This window comes from Anomaloglossus baeobatrachus, chromosome 1, assembly GCF_048569485.1.
Source record: "Anomaloglossus baeobatrachus isolate aAnoBae1 chromosome 1, aAnoBae1.hap1, whole genome shotgun sequence".
In the NCBI taxonomy this organism is placed as follows: Eukaryota; Metazoa; Chordata; class Amphibia; order Anura; family Aromobatidae; genus Anomaloglossus; species Anomaloglossus baeobatrachus.
Window position 1 is genome coordinate 124344941 of NC_134353.1, and position 19722 is coordinate 124364662.

General features: G+C 42.2%; 1 protein-coding gene across 1 annotated transcript in view; it reads right to left on the bottom strand.

Annotated features, from left to right (window-relative positions):
- Positions 1 to 5682: 5682 nt before the first annotated feature.
- Positions 5683 to 19722, bottom strand: part of COMMD8 (COMM domain containing 8) — a 47408-nt gene continuing 33368 nt past the window's right edge. The window contains exons 4-5 of the mRNA XM_075347012.1: positions 15352 to 15507; positions 5683 to 11598 (exon numbers count right to left, since the gene is read on the bottom strand). Of these exons, the coding sequence (XP_075203127.1) occupies positions 11578 to 11598; positions 15352 to 15507 (177 nt within the window). The 3' untranslated portion in view covers positions 5683 to 11577. The remainder of the gene's footprint in view (positions 11599 to 15351; positions 15508 to 19722) is intronic.

The following is a 19722-nucleotide window of genomic DNA, read 5'->3' on the forward strand; positions in this document are numbered from 1 at the left end:
TAAATTAACTTTAATCCTTCCTGGTGCATTCCAGTTTCAGTCATGGAGGCGCCGCCGATTCAGTCACCTCTCTTTGTATTGAGATCAGCCAATATAACCAAACCCCTAGCGCTGACAGATCACCTCCTCTAATGATGAGCTGCTGTCAGTCAGTGGGGGGTGCACAATTACAGCGGACACGTTCAATACGCAAAGTTATGACTGAATCCGCGCCGCCGCCCCCATGACTGAAAACCGAACATTACCAGGAGGATTAAAGTTAATTTCCTCCCAACAGCGGGGTTTGATGTGCAGTCGCCGATTAGGTTCAGAATACTATTCACCTGCAGATTAACAACGCCATACCTACAGGTTAATAGTTTTCCACGTCGGAGATTCCATTTATATGTTTTAATGCTCCCTGTGTGTGCGCGCATCTAGATTAATAATTTCTTTTCTACTTTATTATTTTAATGCCTGCCATATTACTGCCGATAGGGTTACTGGTGCCATTCATACACCTCGCCTTTCTTCTTTTCCAAAAATCCTGGATAACCCTATTGATCACAAACTCACAAAACATGAAATAAAATATCTTAAGTGTTTTCACTGGAGCCTATAATAAATGGTATGCCCATTTTTTAGAATTATTTTTTTTTTTTTAAGAAAAGAAAAAAAAAGGAATTCCCCTTTAACTAGGAAGGTACAGCATATGCGGGGATTGAGTGGAGAGGAGGGTGTTGGACCAGGTTTTTTGGTTGATACTTCTGTTTCCTAGCAATTCAGCTAGCTATTCTCAAACAGCTGAGATCAGTCAGTTGGTGTATTGGGCGTTGAAATTACACTATTCAGATGTTTGTGTGACAGTTACCATTTGACTGAGCAATAGAAATGAAGTCAACAGTAAAAAGAAAAATAAAGCAATAGATTTGAGAATATAAAACAAATACATCAAGATAGCAAAACAGACAGGTCGCATTATAGGTACGATGATGTAACTGTAGATGGTACTTCCAATGGATATTAAGAGAATGGCACTGGTAAGCCTTTTGTACAGGTGCAAAATTCTACCATTATACTAAGTGCCATGACTGCAATGTTTTAGAACCCGTACCCAGATATTTTAAAACCAAACCATTCATCCCAAACAATATGCTAGTGTCACGCAGTGGCTATTAGGGATCTGCCAGGTACACTGGAACCCCCGGCAAGCCCCGCAACTCACAGGGTACGCCGGGAACACAATACAACGGTGGGTCCTGGTATTAGGGAAAGGGTAGCAGGGTCACCTCCTAAACTCACCTGAGGCTGATCCCTGTTCTCCTTAATGTTTCCATATGGGTTCTTTCACCCCATTGCCAATCATGTACTTATCCTCATCTTTCCCAGAACTCAGCCATGACTAGTGAGCAGGACAGTAGGAACGTAGGTCCCGCTCTAGGTTAAAGACACAGAGAGGATTACAACGACAGGGGTAAAATAAACAGCAATCATACAAAGCACTCTAAACGATAGGAAGAAGAAATGCGGAATGGACCAGTGAAGTAAAACCAAAAAGGAACAGGGAAGGGAAACTCAACTCAGCTTTCAATCAGCAAATTCCAGGAATGGATCTCTGAATGACTTCCTGGTCTACTCCCTTTGATGCTTCACAGAACTTTTTAAAATGTGGATGTGAAAATGAAACTTGCTTCTTTTTTTTTCATTAAAATGTTGTCTTAGGCCCAAATTTGTAATTTGCTATATGGATAATAGGAGAAAACGGACACCAAAATTTGTTACGCAATTTATCCTGGCTAATACTCCATATATGGTCAAAAACTGCTGTTTGGACACACGTCAGGGCTCAGAAATGAAGTCACTATTTGATTTTTGGAGCACAGATTTTGCTAGAATAGTTTGTGGTCCACATTTGCAGCGCCCCTAAAGGTGCCAGAACAGCAGAAAACCTCCTAAAATGAGCACTTGTAGAATTTGCCCCTCCTAATGAATTCGTCTATGGCAGCAGTGACTATTTTGTAATATCCACGCCATGATTTTTTTTTTTTGGACAATTACGAGTACAATCATGCCAGCCTAATACCCATTCATTGTGACCAGCTTGTACTTCTGTACCTGTAAATTGTTAAGTGCACTCTTCCCATTACAATAATGCCACACATGTGGCTGCTTACTGTGGTTTAGGCAAAGGTTGGCTCAGAAGGATGAGGGTATTTGGGAGCACAGGCATTTATTTGGGGGGGTGGAAGCTCTCTCTCTTCAAGAGTCTTTATAACAGAAAGTGAACGGGAAACGGGTTGTAAATCCGCGCCAAGGACCCAGAAGATTCAAAGAAGATTTATGCTTCTTTTATTGGCATCCACATGTCTACGCGTTTCAGGAGTCACATCTCCCTTCATCAGGACAGCAGGCAAGGAACATCAAATCCTAGGATTTGATGTTCCTTGCCTGCTGTCCTGACGAAGGGAGCTGTGACTCCTGAAACGCGTAGGATTTGATGTTCCTTGCCTTCTGTCCTGACGAAGGGAGCTGTGACTCCTGAACGCGTAGGATTTGATGTTCCTTGCCTGCTGTCCTGACGAAGGGAGCTGTGACTCCTGAACACGTAGGATTTGATGTTCCTTGCCTGCTGTCCTGACGAAGGGAGCTGTGACTCCTGAAACGCGTAGGATTTGATGTTCCTTGCCTGCTGTCCTGACGAAGGGAACTGTGACTCCTGAAACGCGTAGACATGTGCATGCCAATAAAAGAAGCATAAATCTCCTTTGAATCTTCTGAGTCCTTGGCGCGGATTTACAACCCGTTTCCCGTTCACTTTCTGTCATCAGCCAAATTTGGGACTGCTGCCGGACTTGGATTCCTATATGCGTGCATAGTGGTTGTGACTGGCACAACCACTATAGGTGAGTGTAATACTTGATTTCACCCTTTCCATCACCTGGGTAAGACCCTATTGCGCTTTCTTTTCCACAGCTTTTTATCTTTTCCAGAATCTTTGTTCTAGTAAGGTGGGAACTCCTGATATTTCCAGTGACAGATGACTGACAGACTGCTTTTCTGGTGGCCTGTTAGGGCTTTTATTGGTAACATTTTTGGGAAACATAACATTTTTTGATCGCTTTAACTATCAGGCTGGGATCACGTTCTTGTGTTCTACGTTGAGCACTTACATTGCGGTTTTCGTATAAATCACAAAATAAAAGCAATTCTGGTGAAACCTCATAGAACCATTCACTCTATTGGAAGAAGATGGAGACACTTTGGACTCCATTTGGCGTCTCTTCCTATGGTAGCCATATTTTCAGGCATGCATAGAACTGTGGCCATCCACATTTGTACGCTAAAAAGACACCTAAAATGAAGGGACATTGCCAGAATCGAGTTCAATAGTTCTGTTGAGGTTTTAGCTGAATTGCAGGTTTTGGGATTACACAGAATTCCCGATGTAAGTACTCAACGAAAAGCACAGGATAAAGTGAACCGAGCCTTTTTCCAATTTTTGGGTGGCAGAATGAAGAAAGCAGTACAGGAATAGTTTTTTTTTATTTTTGCGCTGTTCAAAATGCAGTATTAGTGATAGGACAGATTAATTCTGTGGGTCGATGTGATTACAGTGATACCAGATTTGTATTGCTTTTATGTTCTTCTATCACACAGTAAAAATGCTTTTTATAATGAATAGTTTTTTTTCATCGCCACGTTAAGTTTTATTTTTTGGCAAACAGGACTGTATGGGGACTTATTTTTTTCAGCGACTAGTTGGAGATTTTTTTGGTACCATTTTGCAGTATAAACATTTTCTGATCACTTTGTGTTCAGATTTTTGAGATGAGGAATAAACAAACAACAGCAGTTGATTTATTTTTTTGGGCGGTTCATAGTGCGGTAAAAGTGATAAGACAGATTTATTCTTTGGATCAGTACAGTTACAGCCATACAAGACTTCTATCGCTTTTTTATGTTTTGCTACTTTTACACATTAAAAATCTATATTTTACTAACATGAATTTGTTTATTTTGCATATTCTGAGAACTGTAACTTTTTTTTTTTTTTTTTTTTTCAAATGAGCCGTATTAGGGCTTGTCTTTTTCTACAAAGGTTTGGAGTTTGTCAAACCATTTTTTTTATTTTTTTTTAATTAATTTTTGTTTTAACATGTTTTTAGTGGTGAAAATAGGTTTCCCTGATTTTTGTGCACTTCTTGTGGGTATTTTTTACATTTTGTTTAGCTTTTTCTTACTTTTTCACATAGCCTGGGGCCACACGAGCGTATAGCATCCAATGCGAGTGCATATGTGACTCTCTGCTCCCGCTGTGCTGCGAGTGTATGCAGAGTGTCATGCCACAGTGATCTGATCCAGCAATCGCATCACAGCTGTGGAGGAGAAGGCAAGCGTTGCAGAGGAGAGGGATTAATCTCCCCATCTCCTCAATTGCCAGCTGATGAGATTATTGCACTGCACTCCGGTGTCATCCGAGTGCAATGCGATGTATCTCTCGCACACATAAGGCTGCAAGTGAAACTGGATCTGATTCCATCCGCAGCATGCTGCGACTGTTTTCTCAATCCGATTAGGGCTGAGAAAATAATTGCAGATGGGAATGGCCCCATAGAGTAACATGGGTCCGGAAGAATGTGATTTTTTTCATTGCATTCCACTTGGACCATTTTACTTGCAGTGTGTCCTAGCCCACTGCGAGACATGAATATTTTTTACATTGATCACTGGTCTCATGCACTTCTGTACTCCTGGCGAGCAGCACAGTTCTTCTCTTGCTGACTGTGCCTGTAAGACCCTAACCTCTTCGATACCGATGTCGCAATTATCAAAAGGTATATCAGGGGTTAATTGACCCCGATTGGTTCCAAAACTGGTCGTGGCCAATGCCCGCGGGTCTCAGCTGTCACCCACGGGATTCTCATTCATGGGGTGATGCTATTCTTTTATTCCTTACTGCCATTTTAAAACGTAATGGCAGTCAATAAGTTAATAAATATCTATTTTCAATACTTTCGAAGTTCAAAAAAACAAAAAAAAAAAACATTTAAAAATAATTTCTCCCTAGTGGTTTTGTCTTACAAGAACGGATAGAAAGGGCTCTTTGTGTTTTAGGGGTGTTGTTATCCTTGAAGTGTCTTGTGAATGTTTAGCTTTGGGGGGGAGAAGAAATCACAGCCAGAGACATGGTTTGACAGTGCTAATGACTAATATCCCAGTGAATATTTTTCTGAATTTGATAGGCATTTTACACACAATGACATTTGAGTTAATTTAGCATTTATTGAACATATGCTATACACTTAGCCATTTAATCATTCAATTTAATAGTTCTGACACATTTATAATTGGAACGCTATTAGACGAAACACAAAGACTGAACTCAATTTTCCATTGTAGTAACCCTGGTGGCATTTTACATTTTGTCTGTAACAGCTGCAGGTAACAGCCATCCATTTTCTGCATTTAGTAACCTGCAACATTAGAATATTCTGCTTGGATAAAAAAAAAAAGTCAGGTCGTAGAATCGTGATCTCTGTCAGAAGAAAGGTGAAAATTGGAGATCACCCTCTACCCATCTATTTAGAGCAGGGGTCTCAAACTTGGCTGTGTATATGGGCCACACATACTAAAAAAATGTAATTTGGGGGGCCACATTCATTACAGGACAAAGTAACATTTATTTATTTTTTTTTTAGTGAGGCCATATTTTTTTTTTCTAAACACATTTGGATCATTTTCCACTCGTTTATATTATTTTGTAAAATGGCATTCATCATATGGGTTATGATAAAGTTTTATAGCTCGGGTTGTTACTGATGTGGCGTAACAAAAAAAAAAACAAAAAACAAAAACAATATTTTTAATAATAAAAAAAAAATGTTTTGCATTTTATTTTTACATTTTAGCCCTTTCATATAAGGAATATTGTCTTACAACTAGAACCATATGGTTATTTTGGCCAACATCCTGTAGTATTGTGCCCATCCTTGTCCCCACCTTGTAGTAATGTGCCCCATCCTAGTGCCCATCTTGTAGTAATGTGCCCCATCCTAGTGCCCATCTTGTAGTAATGTGTCCCATCCTTGTGGTAATGTGCTCCACCACCCTGTGGTAATGTGCCATCCTAGTTCCCATCCTGTAGTAATGTGCACGTCACGGTCCCCATCCTGTAGTAATGTGCACGTCACTGTCCCCATCCTGTAGTAATGTGCCCATTCTTGTCCAAATAATGTAGTAATGTGCCCATTCTTGAAGTAATGTGCCTATCGTTATCCTCTTCTTGCAATGTGTCCATCCTTGTCTCCATTCTGTAGTAATTGTAGTAATCTGCCCATGCCGGTCTTCTTCTTATAGCAATGTCCCATCCTGTAGTAATGTCCAATATTGTGCCATTCTTCATAAATACACACAACACAAAAAAAATTCTTCTCACTTGTCCTCCATTCCCGCAGTGTCTTTTTCTGCTTCTTGTGGCCCGCAGGCATGCAGACCTCTTGACAATCATAGTTCGATGCAGGAAATGGCAATGTATAACCCCAGCACTCAAATAAAATTAAGTGGTCAAAAATGTTTGATGCAAGTGAATTTATTAATATTAGACTGCAAAGTGAACCTCAACAAGAACAACACCAGCGGTGTATGATGTCAGAGGCAAGCAGCTGACATCATACACTGACGTCAGTCCAGGGATACCTGGACTGCTAAAATGATGCCCTAAAATGAGAGGTTTCTTCCTGAGACAAAAACACTGGCTAGAAGTTGAAGTGTATAGAAGAGCTTCAAGGCCACCAAATCAAAAGTGCTTTGCTAATAGGTCAGAGTCACCTAAGATGAGATCAGAGACCTGTTCTTCACCCTCATCCTAGGTGCGTCTGAATTTAGCTAGACAGACGCACCTAGGATGAGGCTAAACTAACCCCTGGTTCGTGTATGCAAACGAATTACAAAAGTGGTGTTCACTAAACAGCGACTGGTCCAGGTGCCAAATTGCCTGCATGACCAGCCATACAAAGGTCTCTATTGTGGTGATAAAACCAGTTGTAGAGACAGTCCACTCACAACTGTTTTTTTCGGCTCCAAACAGGAGTCTTTGTCAGGTGATTACCTTGTCTGTGGTGATGACCTGCTGAGAAGAAAATAAATAAATAAATGGTCAGCACAATGCCTATGCAACATGCCAAACTGACTGTGTTAGCCTGACTGACTACTCTCAGAAGAGGCACCTGCCCTGGGAAGTGATTGGAGTCCCTCAGGACTGGTTACATGCTGCCTTCAACAGAATTTGATGGTCTGACTCATCAGGGGAGATCAGACTACTGACTGGTCCGCTATTGCGATACACCCTGCAAGGGATCTCGCTTAGGCTGCTTTCACGCTACGTTTATTTAACATACGTCCTGAACGTTTTTTTGCTGCAAAAGCGGATCCTGCTTTTACAGCAAAAAACGCATGTCTTACTTTGCAGGATCCTGTCACTGGATGTTTAGGGGCGGGCATTGGAGTCACGTGATCGGGAGTGATGGGAACTGAACATGACAGACTGGGAGCCGGCTTCTGACAGCTGCAGACGCTCGTAACCAAGGTAAACATCGGGCTTGGATACCCGATATTTATCTTGGTTACGAGTGTCTGCAGCTGCTAGGAGCAGGGCTGTCTGCACACGTAACCAACGTAAACATCGGGTAACTAAGAGAAGTGGTTACCCGATATTTACCTTGGTTACGAGTGTCCGCAGCTCTCAGGTGGGGGAGAGGGAGAAGAGGAAGGGGGAAAGACAGAGATAGAGAGGGTGAGGGAGGGAGGAGGAGAGAGAGACAGATCACGCGAGACTGGTTCTGGGCATGCTCAGTACTTTCTGGACATGCTCAGTACAAAAGCAGGATCCTGTTACAACGCAACTCAACGCATTCTGCTAGGCAAGATCCAGCGCTCATTGAAATGCATTGCAGCTCGCGGCGCAATGTGAAGGATCCTGTGAGATGCGTTATTTTGACAAAGGTAAAAAACGCTACAAGTAGCATTTTTGAAACATGTTAAAATAACGCAAAAGTACGGATCCTGTGTCTAACGCACGCAAACGCATGCGAACGCAGGTGGACGCGAGTCCATTGCAAATGCATTGAAGTGAAAACGCATTTGCACTGGATCCGTTTTTCCGCTAAAAAAACGTTATGGACGGATGTTAAATAAACATAGTGTGAAACCAGCCTTAGTTGAACCTGTTAAGCTAAGGTTATGAATGCACGCTACGTATTTTACCGCGGATTTGCTGCAGAACATGTGTCTAACATTGCTGTAGTCCTTCCCCAGCAAAACCTATGGGTAAAAAAAAAAAAGTTGTGCACACACTGCATTTTTTTTTTTTTTATACCTGCGGAACTTCTGCTGCGGAATTAATGTGCATGTCACTTCTTTTCTGCAGGTGTGTCGCCCCAGGGTCTTCTTCTGTATGGCAAACAGGTATGTTAGATTTTTGTATATGTGTCGTGACGCCACTCACGGCTTGCGGTCAGAAATATGGATGACCGCCACTGCAGATTTTATGAGCGTCTGGGGCTGATTGGGTCTGCAGTCAGATGGTGTGGCCTCCCGTGAGTGAGGCAGGCGCCAAGGGCTCAGGTGTGTAGAATAGCGGGTCAGGAATAACTCAGGCAGAGTCCAAAAGTCTTTCAACTGCTTTTTACTCACTTCAGTTGTTGTTGTGGTGAGCTGACCCGGGAAGATGCTGAGATAAACCAGGTTGAACCAAGGCTCCTTCGGACCAGTCTGAGGGTAAGTAGTTGGCTCACCTTCCTAGCACTTCTATGTTCGGATAACCCCTGACTTGAAGTACCGTGGGGTCTATCCAGGGAGTCGCAACTGCCTTTTCTCCCCTGTGCTTGGCCCGTTTGCTGGAAGTGTGGACCAGGTGAGACGGCTTCAAGCTCTGTCCCCTTATGGGTCCCTCCCTGCGTTGCTGCTGAGGCACTTGTAGTTCCCTTCACCGGCAGGTTTAGCAGGTAGTTAAAACTGAAATCTGCTCTAGGGACCTGCTCCCCGTAGGTGTCTAGTCACCGGCAACCTTGTACTGACTGTCTCACTGACTACGTGACCGTTCTCCCCCGCCAACTGTCACTACACTGCGCAGGGTCTGACTAGTGTGAGCGCGCGTATCCCTTAGCAACCGCCACTCACCACTACCAGGCTGGCTCGCTCCACTCCTTTCCTGACAGCCCCTCCACTCCACTCCACCACTTGAAAAGATTTGAAAGCTAGTCCTCTCCAGAGACTACCCAAGGGTCCCCTCTAAAGGTGTGGGAGACCTGGTTGCTATGTGTCTGCGCGTAAACGCCTCATTCTGGCCCTTAGGATTACCTGGAAGCATTGTCCCAGCATGGGTGCAGTACTCAGTGGTGCCTGACGGTGTCAGGGGCGGCACACAGGTACCGGTGTTTTTTGCCATAGATAATGGTATAAAAAAAAAAAAAAACACAGGGACCAAGCCACGGCAAAAACACGGGTGCAGTTTTTGCAGAGGGTGCGGATTTTTCTTAAGAAAAGTCAATTTTCTAGTGCGCTCATAGCCTAAGTGGAAAGAGCACCGCCTGGCAGGGCTGTAGAGCCAGAGTCGTGGAGTCGGTGTCCATTTCGGTGGAGTCAGTATAAAATGGACCGACTCTTAAATATACAGTAGTAAATTGGGTAGAGTAGTTCAATGCAGTAGGTGAACTTTTTTTCATACAAATTTGGGAAAGTTATGGAATGTCCTATAAATTATTATTAATTGTAAGGATATAGAGTTTAATATGAAACTATTTTTTAGACTCTCTTTACAATTAAATAATTTATTCTGTACCATAATTTTTATGCATTTTAAAGAAATGTTAGTGTCAATTTGTTATGGATATTATTGTATATTTATGCAGTTAGTTTTAATCTAATATCCACAATTTATTGAATGGTTTTACAGTTTATAAATTATACTAGGTAATGAATGTTTTTACTGGTATTAATGAACTATTGAATTGAGTATACGAAAGGCAGACTAAGCACTGCCTGTTCAGCACCTGATGATGGAGACGAACCGTTCCTGAAACGTGTCGTGCGATTAAAGGGATAAACCTCCAACTTCGGTGTGGCTTTGAATACTGCCCTTCTTGCTTTGAATCCTTGATTGGTTTCAATGCTGAGAACAGTGGTCACCTGGCCATGAATGTTCGATAAGGATTGAGAGAGGTCACCCCCCTCTTGTCGGACTCTAGCATGGAGTATGCATATCGCATACTCGTGGCCACATGACCCCTGATCCTGGCTCTGACAAAAGAAAATCCTCGAAGAGTGAAAGCAGACATGTCATTTTAGACATCAAAACCCCCTTAAAATATCGTCTTCGCATTATTTGGGTATGGCAAAGTATTAAGGGTTTACCAGACCCAAAATATGTAATTTGCATTAAACAGATTCTACTATGTTTAAGATTTATTGAATATATTATTGTCATTATTAAACACCATGTATAGCTTCAATAATATATGTAGAAGCTCTTTTTCTTCCCCTGCAGGTATATTTGTGATACAACCTAATAAAGTCAAAAAAGAAGCTGTCAAATACTACATAACCCCCGATTTATAGCCCCAGGATGCAACATGAGGAAATAAAATAAAAATAAAAAATAACCCCCCCCCCCCCCCCCAGTATGCCTACCTGCAACACCAGCACCATTTCATAATCTCCGTGCTAAGTCCCGTCAGTCACATCCCATGTCCTGTGACCGCTGCAGTCAATCATATCATGCCAATTGGCTACAGTGGGCAACCCCTTTGCCATTAGCCAAAGGGTTTTTGGTACAATTTAGCCAAAGGGTTTTTTGATTTGTTTTTTTTCTTGGGGGGGGGGGGGGGGTGTGTGTGTTTCATTATTTATTTATTTAATTTTTTTAACCTTTAAAGTAAAAAGCATCGATTCGTTGTGGGAAATATACTTTAAATAATTTTACCGACATGTTTATACCATGGAATACATATAAAATAAGAAGATGTACATACAAAAACAAACAAATGTCAATTTTTTTTAAGAATAAAAGAAAATAATGCAAGAAGGCTGTGTACACTTCTGCAATACTACAGATGCCAGCAAAAAAAACAGAGCAAAGCTGACTTGAAAGGTGGGACCAAAGTTCTGTCTTAAAGTGTATGGGGCCTCTAATGTCTTTCCAAAAGATGTCCGGGGGGGCGGAAAGAAAAAAAAAAAGAAAAGGAAAAAAGCTGCTTGATATCAACAGTCTGCTCCTTTTGTTGTTAGAGAAAATGAGTTTCTGCAGACCTGAGCTGAATGTGCATGTATTGTGGTGAGGGTCTGGGCTGGGAGGAAAAGAAGTCAGCAGAATGAGCGTTGTATGTGTGCGGTCAGCTTACAGGAGGTCCATCCTTTCTTCTAAAGGGAGAATTCTGGGGCACCGGTGACCGTACAGCATATTCCTACAGACGCAATTAATACAGGCCCTCTAAGGCCAATCTGGTGATGATGTGGATATGTTGTCTCAATGGTTCACCACACTCATCCATAATCAGGAATACAGCAACATTGTGTGGAGAAGGTAAATCTTCCAATTCTTCATCATTTCAGTTGAAGGACGACCTGCCGACATGAAGAAAATGTGAACACATGGAAAGAAACTATACACTGCAAACAAACATATGGTAAAAAAAATAAAATATCTAAGTTGAATCTAGTTAATTGGTCACTAGCAACTAATAATATAGTAATTTGCCACTGTAAAGGGAAATGTAGAAATTAAAATATTTATATGTGTATATATAGATTTTATAGTATATACGTCGCTATGTATTTGCCTGCATGTCCTTGCTCTCAACTTTTCACCCCACCTGGAAGAAGTCAGTTTGGTTCTCACTGGTCCACCAAACCTTAAAGGGAATCTGTCACCAGGATTTTGCAGTATAAGCCTGAGGACAGCATGCTGCGAGGATTAAAAAAGAAAAAAACATCTGTGTTTCTCTTATGTGCTAGCTATTGTTTATGCATACTAAAGAGATTATTGCTTTGTGATTAACATTGGTGTGACTCCTCTGCAGAGCAGACTGGCATGCCCCCTGCTGTTATTGACACCTCACAGTCAATCCACAATCTCTATAGAGAGCCTGGTGTGGGCAGGACAGCTCCAGGCTCTGCTACACTCAATTCTGAGATAAAGTCAGAACTGCTGCACTCAGTGATCTAAGATGAACATGGTAAGTTTCAGAACCTCTTTGACTACAGCATGCTGCTCTCAGATGAAGTAGCAAAAACCTGGTGACAGATTCACTTTAAGGAATTTCAGTCACAATCCCACACTTGCCTCAGGAAGATTGGTCAGGTAATACTGGTATGCTACATCTAGTAAGGAATTTTTACATACCAGGACCATGGTAAAACTGTCAGGCAGTTGTGATGGAATATACAGGGAGATGTTTGTCATCATTCACAAAACCAGATATTTTATGTATCATAAATGTTAGAATACAATGATGGAATATTACAATTTTAATCATTTAGAAATATGCAATTGCATTCCATCAAAACTAGGTGACGAGACCAATCCGGACAGGACATAGTCCTACACTGAAATGTAGATAAAAAAAAACAAATAGGCAGTAGATTAGGACAAAAACAGAGCTGAAGAAGAGACCCAAGAGAAAAAGGAAGGCAGAAGAGACCCAAGAGAAAAAGGAAGGCAGAAGAGACCCAAGAGAAAAAGGAAGGCAGAAGAGGCCCAAGAGAAAAAGGAAGGCAGAAGAGGCCCAAGAGAAAAAGGAAGGCAGAAGAGGCCCAAGAGAAAAAGGAAGGCAGAAGAGGCCCAAGAGAAAAAGGAAGGCAGAAGAGGCCCAAGAGAAAAAGGAAGGCAGAAGAGGCCCAAGAGAAAAAGGAAGGCAGAAGAGGCCCAAGAGAAAAAGGAAGGCAGAAGAGGCCCAAGAGAAAAAGGAAGGCAGAAGAGGCCCAAGAGAAAAAGGAAGGCAGAAGAGGCCCAAGAGAAAAAGGAAGGCAGAAGAGGCCCAAGAGAAAAAGGAAGGCAGAAGAGGCCCAAGAGAAAAAGGAAGGCAGAAGAGACCCAAGAGAAAAAGGAAGGAAGAAGAGACCCAAGAGAAAGGAAGAGACCCAAGAGAAAGGAAGAGACCCAAGAGAAAGGAAGAGACCCAAGAGAAAGGAAGAGACCCAAGAGAAAGGAAGAGACCCAAGAGAAAGGAAGAGACCCAAGAGAAAGGAAGAGACCCAAGAGAAAGGAAGAGACCCAAGAGAAAGGAAGAGACCCAAGAGAAAGGAAGAGACCCAAGAGAAAGGAAGAGACCCAAGAGAAAGGAAGAGACCTAACAGAAGGGAAGATAATCCCACCTGAACCACAAGCAGAACCAGAGCCACGTATCAAATACTCTTCCTCTACTTATACCCAAACACTTTTTTTATATTCCTAAACCGTGTGTGTTATATCCCTTAGTCCCCTTAGGAGCAGGGACAGTTAGTATTGTCATGTGTGTGTGGGGGGGGTGGGGGGTGGAAAAGGCTCCTTACGTTTAATAATGTGTGTCTGTATAAGTGGGTGGGTGAAGGTACTGATGTTTTCATGTACTGTTATGGTGTATAATTTAGTATATGGATTTCATATTAACTTGTATATGTATTAACGTGAGCTAGTATTATATTGGAATTTAGGCATAGTTTTGTTACCAGATAAACTTGTTACATTTTATTATAACAAAGTGTCGAAACTTTGTGTATGCAGATGACATAGCAGAAAGTGGAAAGTAACAGATTTTAATACAGGGAAACTAATTAACCCTCCCTCAAGGACTCAAATTATATTATAATAAACTCTTGGTGTTATGTTTCCTTTTACAGTCACTTGCACAATATACTGTGGATACAGACAGAGCTCACTGGGCACCACTGATTAGAGAAGAGCCACAGAATGTAAGAGGCCACCTGAGTGCATGAATATGCTGGACTACCTGCAGCACGCCAAGTAATCCTGTAATGATAATCTCCTGCTCATTAAACAGTGATTTTATTAGAACTACACTAAGCAGCCCAGTAAGTGACACATTGCTGGAATCAGGATCTCTGCCCCTACGTTATGCTGCTCTCAGATCAGATTAGATTAGGTGGCAAAATCCTGGTGGCGGAGTCAGTTTATTAAATATTCTACAGTAGCTATTTTCCATAGATCCATAAATCACTACAAAACTATCAGTTACAGAGCAGATTTTTTTATTTACTTATATTCACCATTGTGGCCAATATCGGATGTATGCGATTGAATGGCTGAACAGTAGTTGACGTATGTTGAGGGAAAATGCCCAACATATACCAATAATGAGGTGTGGACATAGTTATTACATGAGCTAAACTAGAACGAAGAATTTGATGTTGCGGGGCCGACAAAGGAAGAAGTGCCCAAGGTGACAGCAGGTAGATGGAAGTTCTCAAGGCACTGAGCCGGCTACCATGGATCTCGAAAGTGGTTGCTGGACCATGGTCCTGCTAATCATTTTGCTCAACTCTACGGTAGTAGGAACACACAAGGTAACAAAGACGTGGGGCCACAATGCTACTGAATCACTACATGACCAAGTATACTGATCCAGTTTTCTAATGATCACTCTAAATCAGTGGTTCCCAAACTCAAGTCCTCACAACCCCCAACAGGTCATGTTTTGAGGATTTCCTTAAAATAGCACAGGTGATTGATAATGATTCCCTCACCTGTTCAATAGTAAGGAAATCCTGAAAACATGACTTGTTGGGAGCCACGAGGACTGGAGTTTGGGCAACCCTGCTCTAAATGAATGGCTGCAATGGTATTTGGTCACGTCGTGACCAACTGTGTTCCTACCCCAAGATATGTCAATACTGGACCAGTTGGCCAAAGCACACAAATTACACTAAGGAAAAAAATCCATAAAATATGAAAATTATAAAAATGTTTGATTTATATTGCCCAAGTTAATGAAAGCCGGAGAACTTCCCATCCATCCTACTTTAAAATTATAATGAAGTTCTGTATGTGGAGAACTCAAAACAGAAAAATGTCTAATACCATGGAAAAGTAATTTCCTAATGGATTAAATATGTAGCCCCTATAAATCATGCAGGCGAGCCGTGCCGGCCCTCACAGGTAAGATTGTGCTGTACTCTGCTGTATAAGATGGGAAGATGCTCCATTTATCACGTCTAATTTCCAGCATTACATTTGTAGAAGGTAGCACTTTCAGGAAATCCAGTCCAAATAAATCACGTAGATGACATCTCAATGCATTCAGCAGAATCTAGAGACAGCAGATATTCTGGAGGAAGGAAGGTGATCTGGGATAATGGGGCAGATAAAAGGCCAGCACGTACCTTGTTAGCCGCCTCTAGAGAGTTGATAAGATTCTGCAACTCTTCTTTATTCATCTCAATGGAGACCGGTGAAATTGCTCCGTTCTCTACAATATCCAGGTCGAGATTCACAAGTGGCATTTGCAATGTAGAAAGCTTATCACTGGACATAGCGAGCTAGAGGGCAAAACCAGAAAAACAAACATTCAGACACAAGCACAGTGCGTGCGACGCATTAAAGTGGAACATGACAGATTGCTCCGGCTCGAAACAAAGCAACCTTGTAATACCCAACTGTTAGCCACGCTCTGGGCAGGTTCACATGTGGCTTTTCTTACTGCAGATTTTACGCACAGTATTTATGTTAAATAAGCAGCGTTTTCACAGCATAAATCAATAAGATTTCCGAAATCTCATGCGTGCACTGGGTGAGTGTCTGCGTCTCTGGAATTTCAGCTCATATTTTAAGACCTGCTGTAGTTTTTTTTTCCAAGACGCAGCATGTCTATTCGTTGAGGGGCTTTTCACCTATTCAAATAAATGGGTGAAAAATACACGTAAAAATGCTGAAAAAAGAAAAAAAAAAAAAAAAAGCAGCATGATAACAAACCCTTACTTACAGAGGGGTTCTCAGGAAACTCAAAACCGATTACCGTATATGCCGGCGTATAAGACGACTGGGCGTATAAGACGACCCCCAACTTCTGCCCTAAAAATATAGAATTTGGGATATACTCACTGTATAAATAACCCTCTTCTTTTCTTCACTGATGCACTGCATAGCAGCCAATCAGATTGCAGCTTGTTAGTTTTCTACTGCAGGTTAGAAAATAGAAGCTGGATCCTTATTGGCTATTACTAAGAAGCGCTCCACGCCTGTATTTAATGTACCGTATATGACTGTGTGCGTAGACGTCCATGCATCCCCGGGCTCGTTATCAGCAGCCGCGTATCTCCGTTCCCTGTGCCCTGTCTCCGTCCGTGCCCCCAGTGACAGCTCGTCGCCCCCTCCCAGCAGCGGCTCTGCCCTGTATCTCCCCCTCGCCTCCAGCAGGAGGAGGGGGAGGGGAGCTCCTCTGTCATCCTGTGAGGAGGGAGAGACTTCTAGTACACAGTGCGAGCCGGAGAGAGACACAGGCGTATATCCGGCTGTATATCCGGCGTATAAGACGACCCCCCACTGTAGCCATTATTTTAAGGGGGTAAAAAGTCGTCTTATACGCCAGTATATACGGTACTCCCAGCATGTTAAAGGGAACCTGTCAGGTGTAATATGCATAGAACCACGAGCAGTTCTAGGTGCATATTGCTAATCCCTGCCTAACTGTCCCTGTATCTAGTAGCATAGATGAAGGGATCTTTAGGAAAACCATTTCTAAAGATCCTTTATGATATGCTAATGAGGCCAGGGACGAGTCGTAAGGGCGTTAATTAATGCGCTCATTCCCCCTCTTAGCATGGTAGTACGCCCACAGGGATGTGCTAACATGCTATTCAATGCAGCATCACCAGCAGTGTCGCGCGTACCTGTGTCTACTGTCACCGCTGATCCAAGGTCCTGGAACTTCTGGTCATGTACAGTAGAGCTCTCTAAAACCGGGACACGTACACCCGGCTTCATACTGCGAATGACTAGAAGAAGTGCTGGGCATTCAGATCAGCAGTCACAGGTACTCCTGTGCTAGTGATGCTGAATTGAATAGCATGTTAGCACACCCCATTGGATATGCTAACATGCTAAGACGAAGAAATGAGCGCAGGAACTAAATGTCCTTGTGATTAGTCCCTGCTCTCATTAGCATATCATAAAGGATCTTTAGAAATACTTTTTCTAAAGATCTCTTTATCTATGCTGCTATACACAGGGACAGTTAGGTCCAATATGCACACAGAACCACGAGCAGTTCTGGGTACATATTGCTAATCCCTGCCTGACAGGTTCCCTTTAACACGATGTCAATGATGTGAGTGAGGGGATCTCAGGAAACTTAAAACCTCTCAGTAAGTAAGGGTTTGTTAGCATGGTACGATTGGACCTGATAGTGATGTTTTAAAGTGAGCCTAAGTGAAGAGTAATCCCATTCTAAAACACCAATAAGCCCCGCAGACCCAGACCTGACTGCTTAAATATATGTCGGGGGGGAAAAATTAATATTAAAAAAATTGTTCAGGAAGGTGACAAAAGTGATGGATTGATGGATCTGACCTCCAGATTTCCTAGATCTCAATTCAATTGAGCATCAGTGCTAGAAAAACTAAAGTCCCATCCATCCACCTCCCAATTATAGGACTTAAATGTGCATAGGTGTAATTAGTCTTTTTTATCTTGTATTATTGCTCATTTGTTTCTTACAGTATATCATAAGATTACACACCTCTTTTCTGTAAATATTTTATTCATATTTTTCATAGGACACCACCGAGGATCTGACACTGATATATATATATATATATATATATATATATATATATATATATATATATATATATATATATATATATATACACATATATACATACATATATATATACACATATACATACATACATACATACATACATACCACACACACTATACACACACTATACACAGACATATATTAGTGTGGGGCCCCCCAAAATGAGGATCCGTGACGTGGATTGTGCGCTTCCATACTGTGGCCATAATACCAACCAATACCTCATATTTATATATTCTTTTGCACAGAAAATTTTATACAGGATGCAGCCAGGCCTCTTTTGTTGGGCCTTGCATACTATAGTCGCTGTCCCTCCATGGTGCACATATATAGTATTGGCGCAGCCCGCTGGCATCTAATAGGATGGGTGTAACTAATAGGCTGCTTACCAGATAATGTGCATGTGTGAACAGTGCCCTATGCAAGCCACAAGTGTGCAATTTTACCATCACGCAATCGCTCCCTTCCATCATTGGAAATGGTAGAGCGATTTGCTCCTCTTGCACCTGTGATGCCTCCATTTATTGGCGGTCTTGCTGCATCCTGGTAGTTCCTTATTTATTTTTTTTTTTGGCCTTGGCAGTTAACATAGACTGCCATCTTTCTTTGAGCAATTACAATGTAAAGTAGTCAGTGTGCAGCTTTATAACAGTGTAAATTTGGTGTCCTTTATGTAACTCAACACACAGCCATTAATATATAAACTGCTGGCAACAAAAGTGAGTACACCAAGTGAAAATGGACAAGTTGTATCCAAATAGCCATTCTCCCTCCCTGGTGTCATGTGACTCATTACTGTTACAAGGTCTCAGGCGTGAATGTGGAGCAGGTATGTTACATTCGGTGTTATCGGTCACACACTCTCTCATACAGGTCACTGAAAGTGCAACATGGCAAAGAATTCTCTGATGATCTGGAGGGGGAGAAAAGGGGGCGGGGGGGACAAAAAAAAAAAAAAAAACAAACATTCTACATAAAGATTGTCTAGGCTATAAGAAGATTGCCAGCACCTGAAACTGAGGACAGCACAGTGGCCAAAACCATATAGCGGTTTAACAAGACAGGTTTACTTAGAAAAGGCCTCACCATGGTCGACCAAAGAGGTGGAGTGCACGTGCTCAGTGTCAGATCCAGAGGTTGTCTTTTCAAAGGAGATTTATAAATACTGACAGCATTGCTGCACAGGTCAAAGGGTTGTGCGGTTGGCCCGTAAGTGCTCAGACCATACGCTGCACACTGCATCAAATGGGTCTGCATGGCTGTCGTCCCAAAAGGAAGCCTCTTCTAAAAAGGTGATGCACAATAAAGCCCACAAACAGTTTGCTGAAGACAGATGGTGTCAAGCGTGTGTGATGGTAACCAGGTGAGGTATACAAAGACAAAAAGTAATGTCACGCTGTACTCTAAGATGTACAATAGCAGTACAGCGCAGTAATGTGGGACTGAGAGGATTCCTGAAACTATCTGAGAAGGTAGTTAGCTGGTAAACCACTAGGGGGCGTAAAAGTGGAGGAAACGTATGAGCAGGGAATTCCCTAGCAGAGGTAACACTAGTCAAGCCCACCAGATGGCAGTAGAATCGTCAGAAAGCCGTGTCACAACATGAGGTCTTGTAAGTACACAAGGGTAAAGTCTAAACGTAGTCAGAGGGAAGCAAATAGTCAGTAGCCGGGAAATCAGAGCCTAGAAGCGAGGGGGAGTGGGAAGACAAGACAGAATTAAGGTAAACAGATAAGGAACGAACAGGGAGACAGCGGGAGAGACACTGATGGAAACAGACAACAGAGGAGGTTAACAGGTCAGGTGAACACGGAGGTCAGGAGGGGGCAGGGCAGACAACAGGTCACTCAAGAGCAGAACACAGCAGAGCCAGAAGTATCACTGGCGAAGTCCAAGAGAAACAGTGCCCTAATAAAGCAGCCTGACCTCCAGA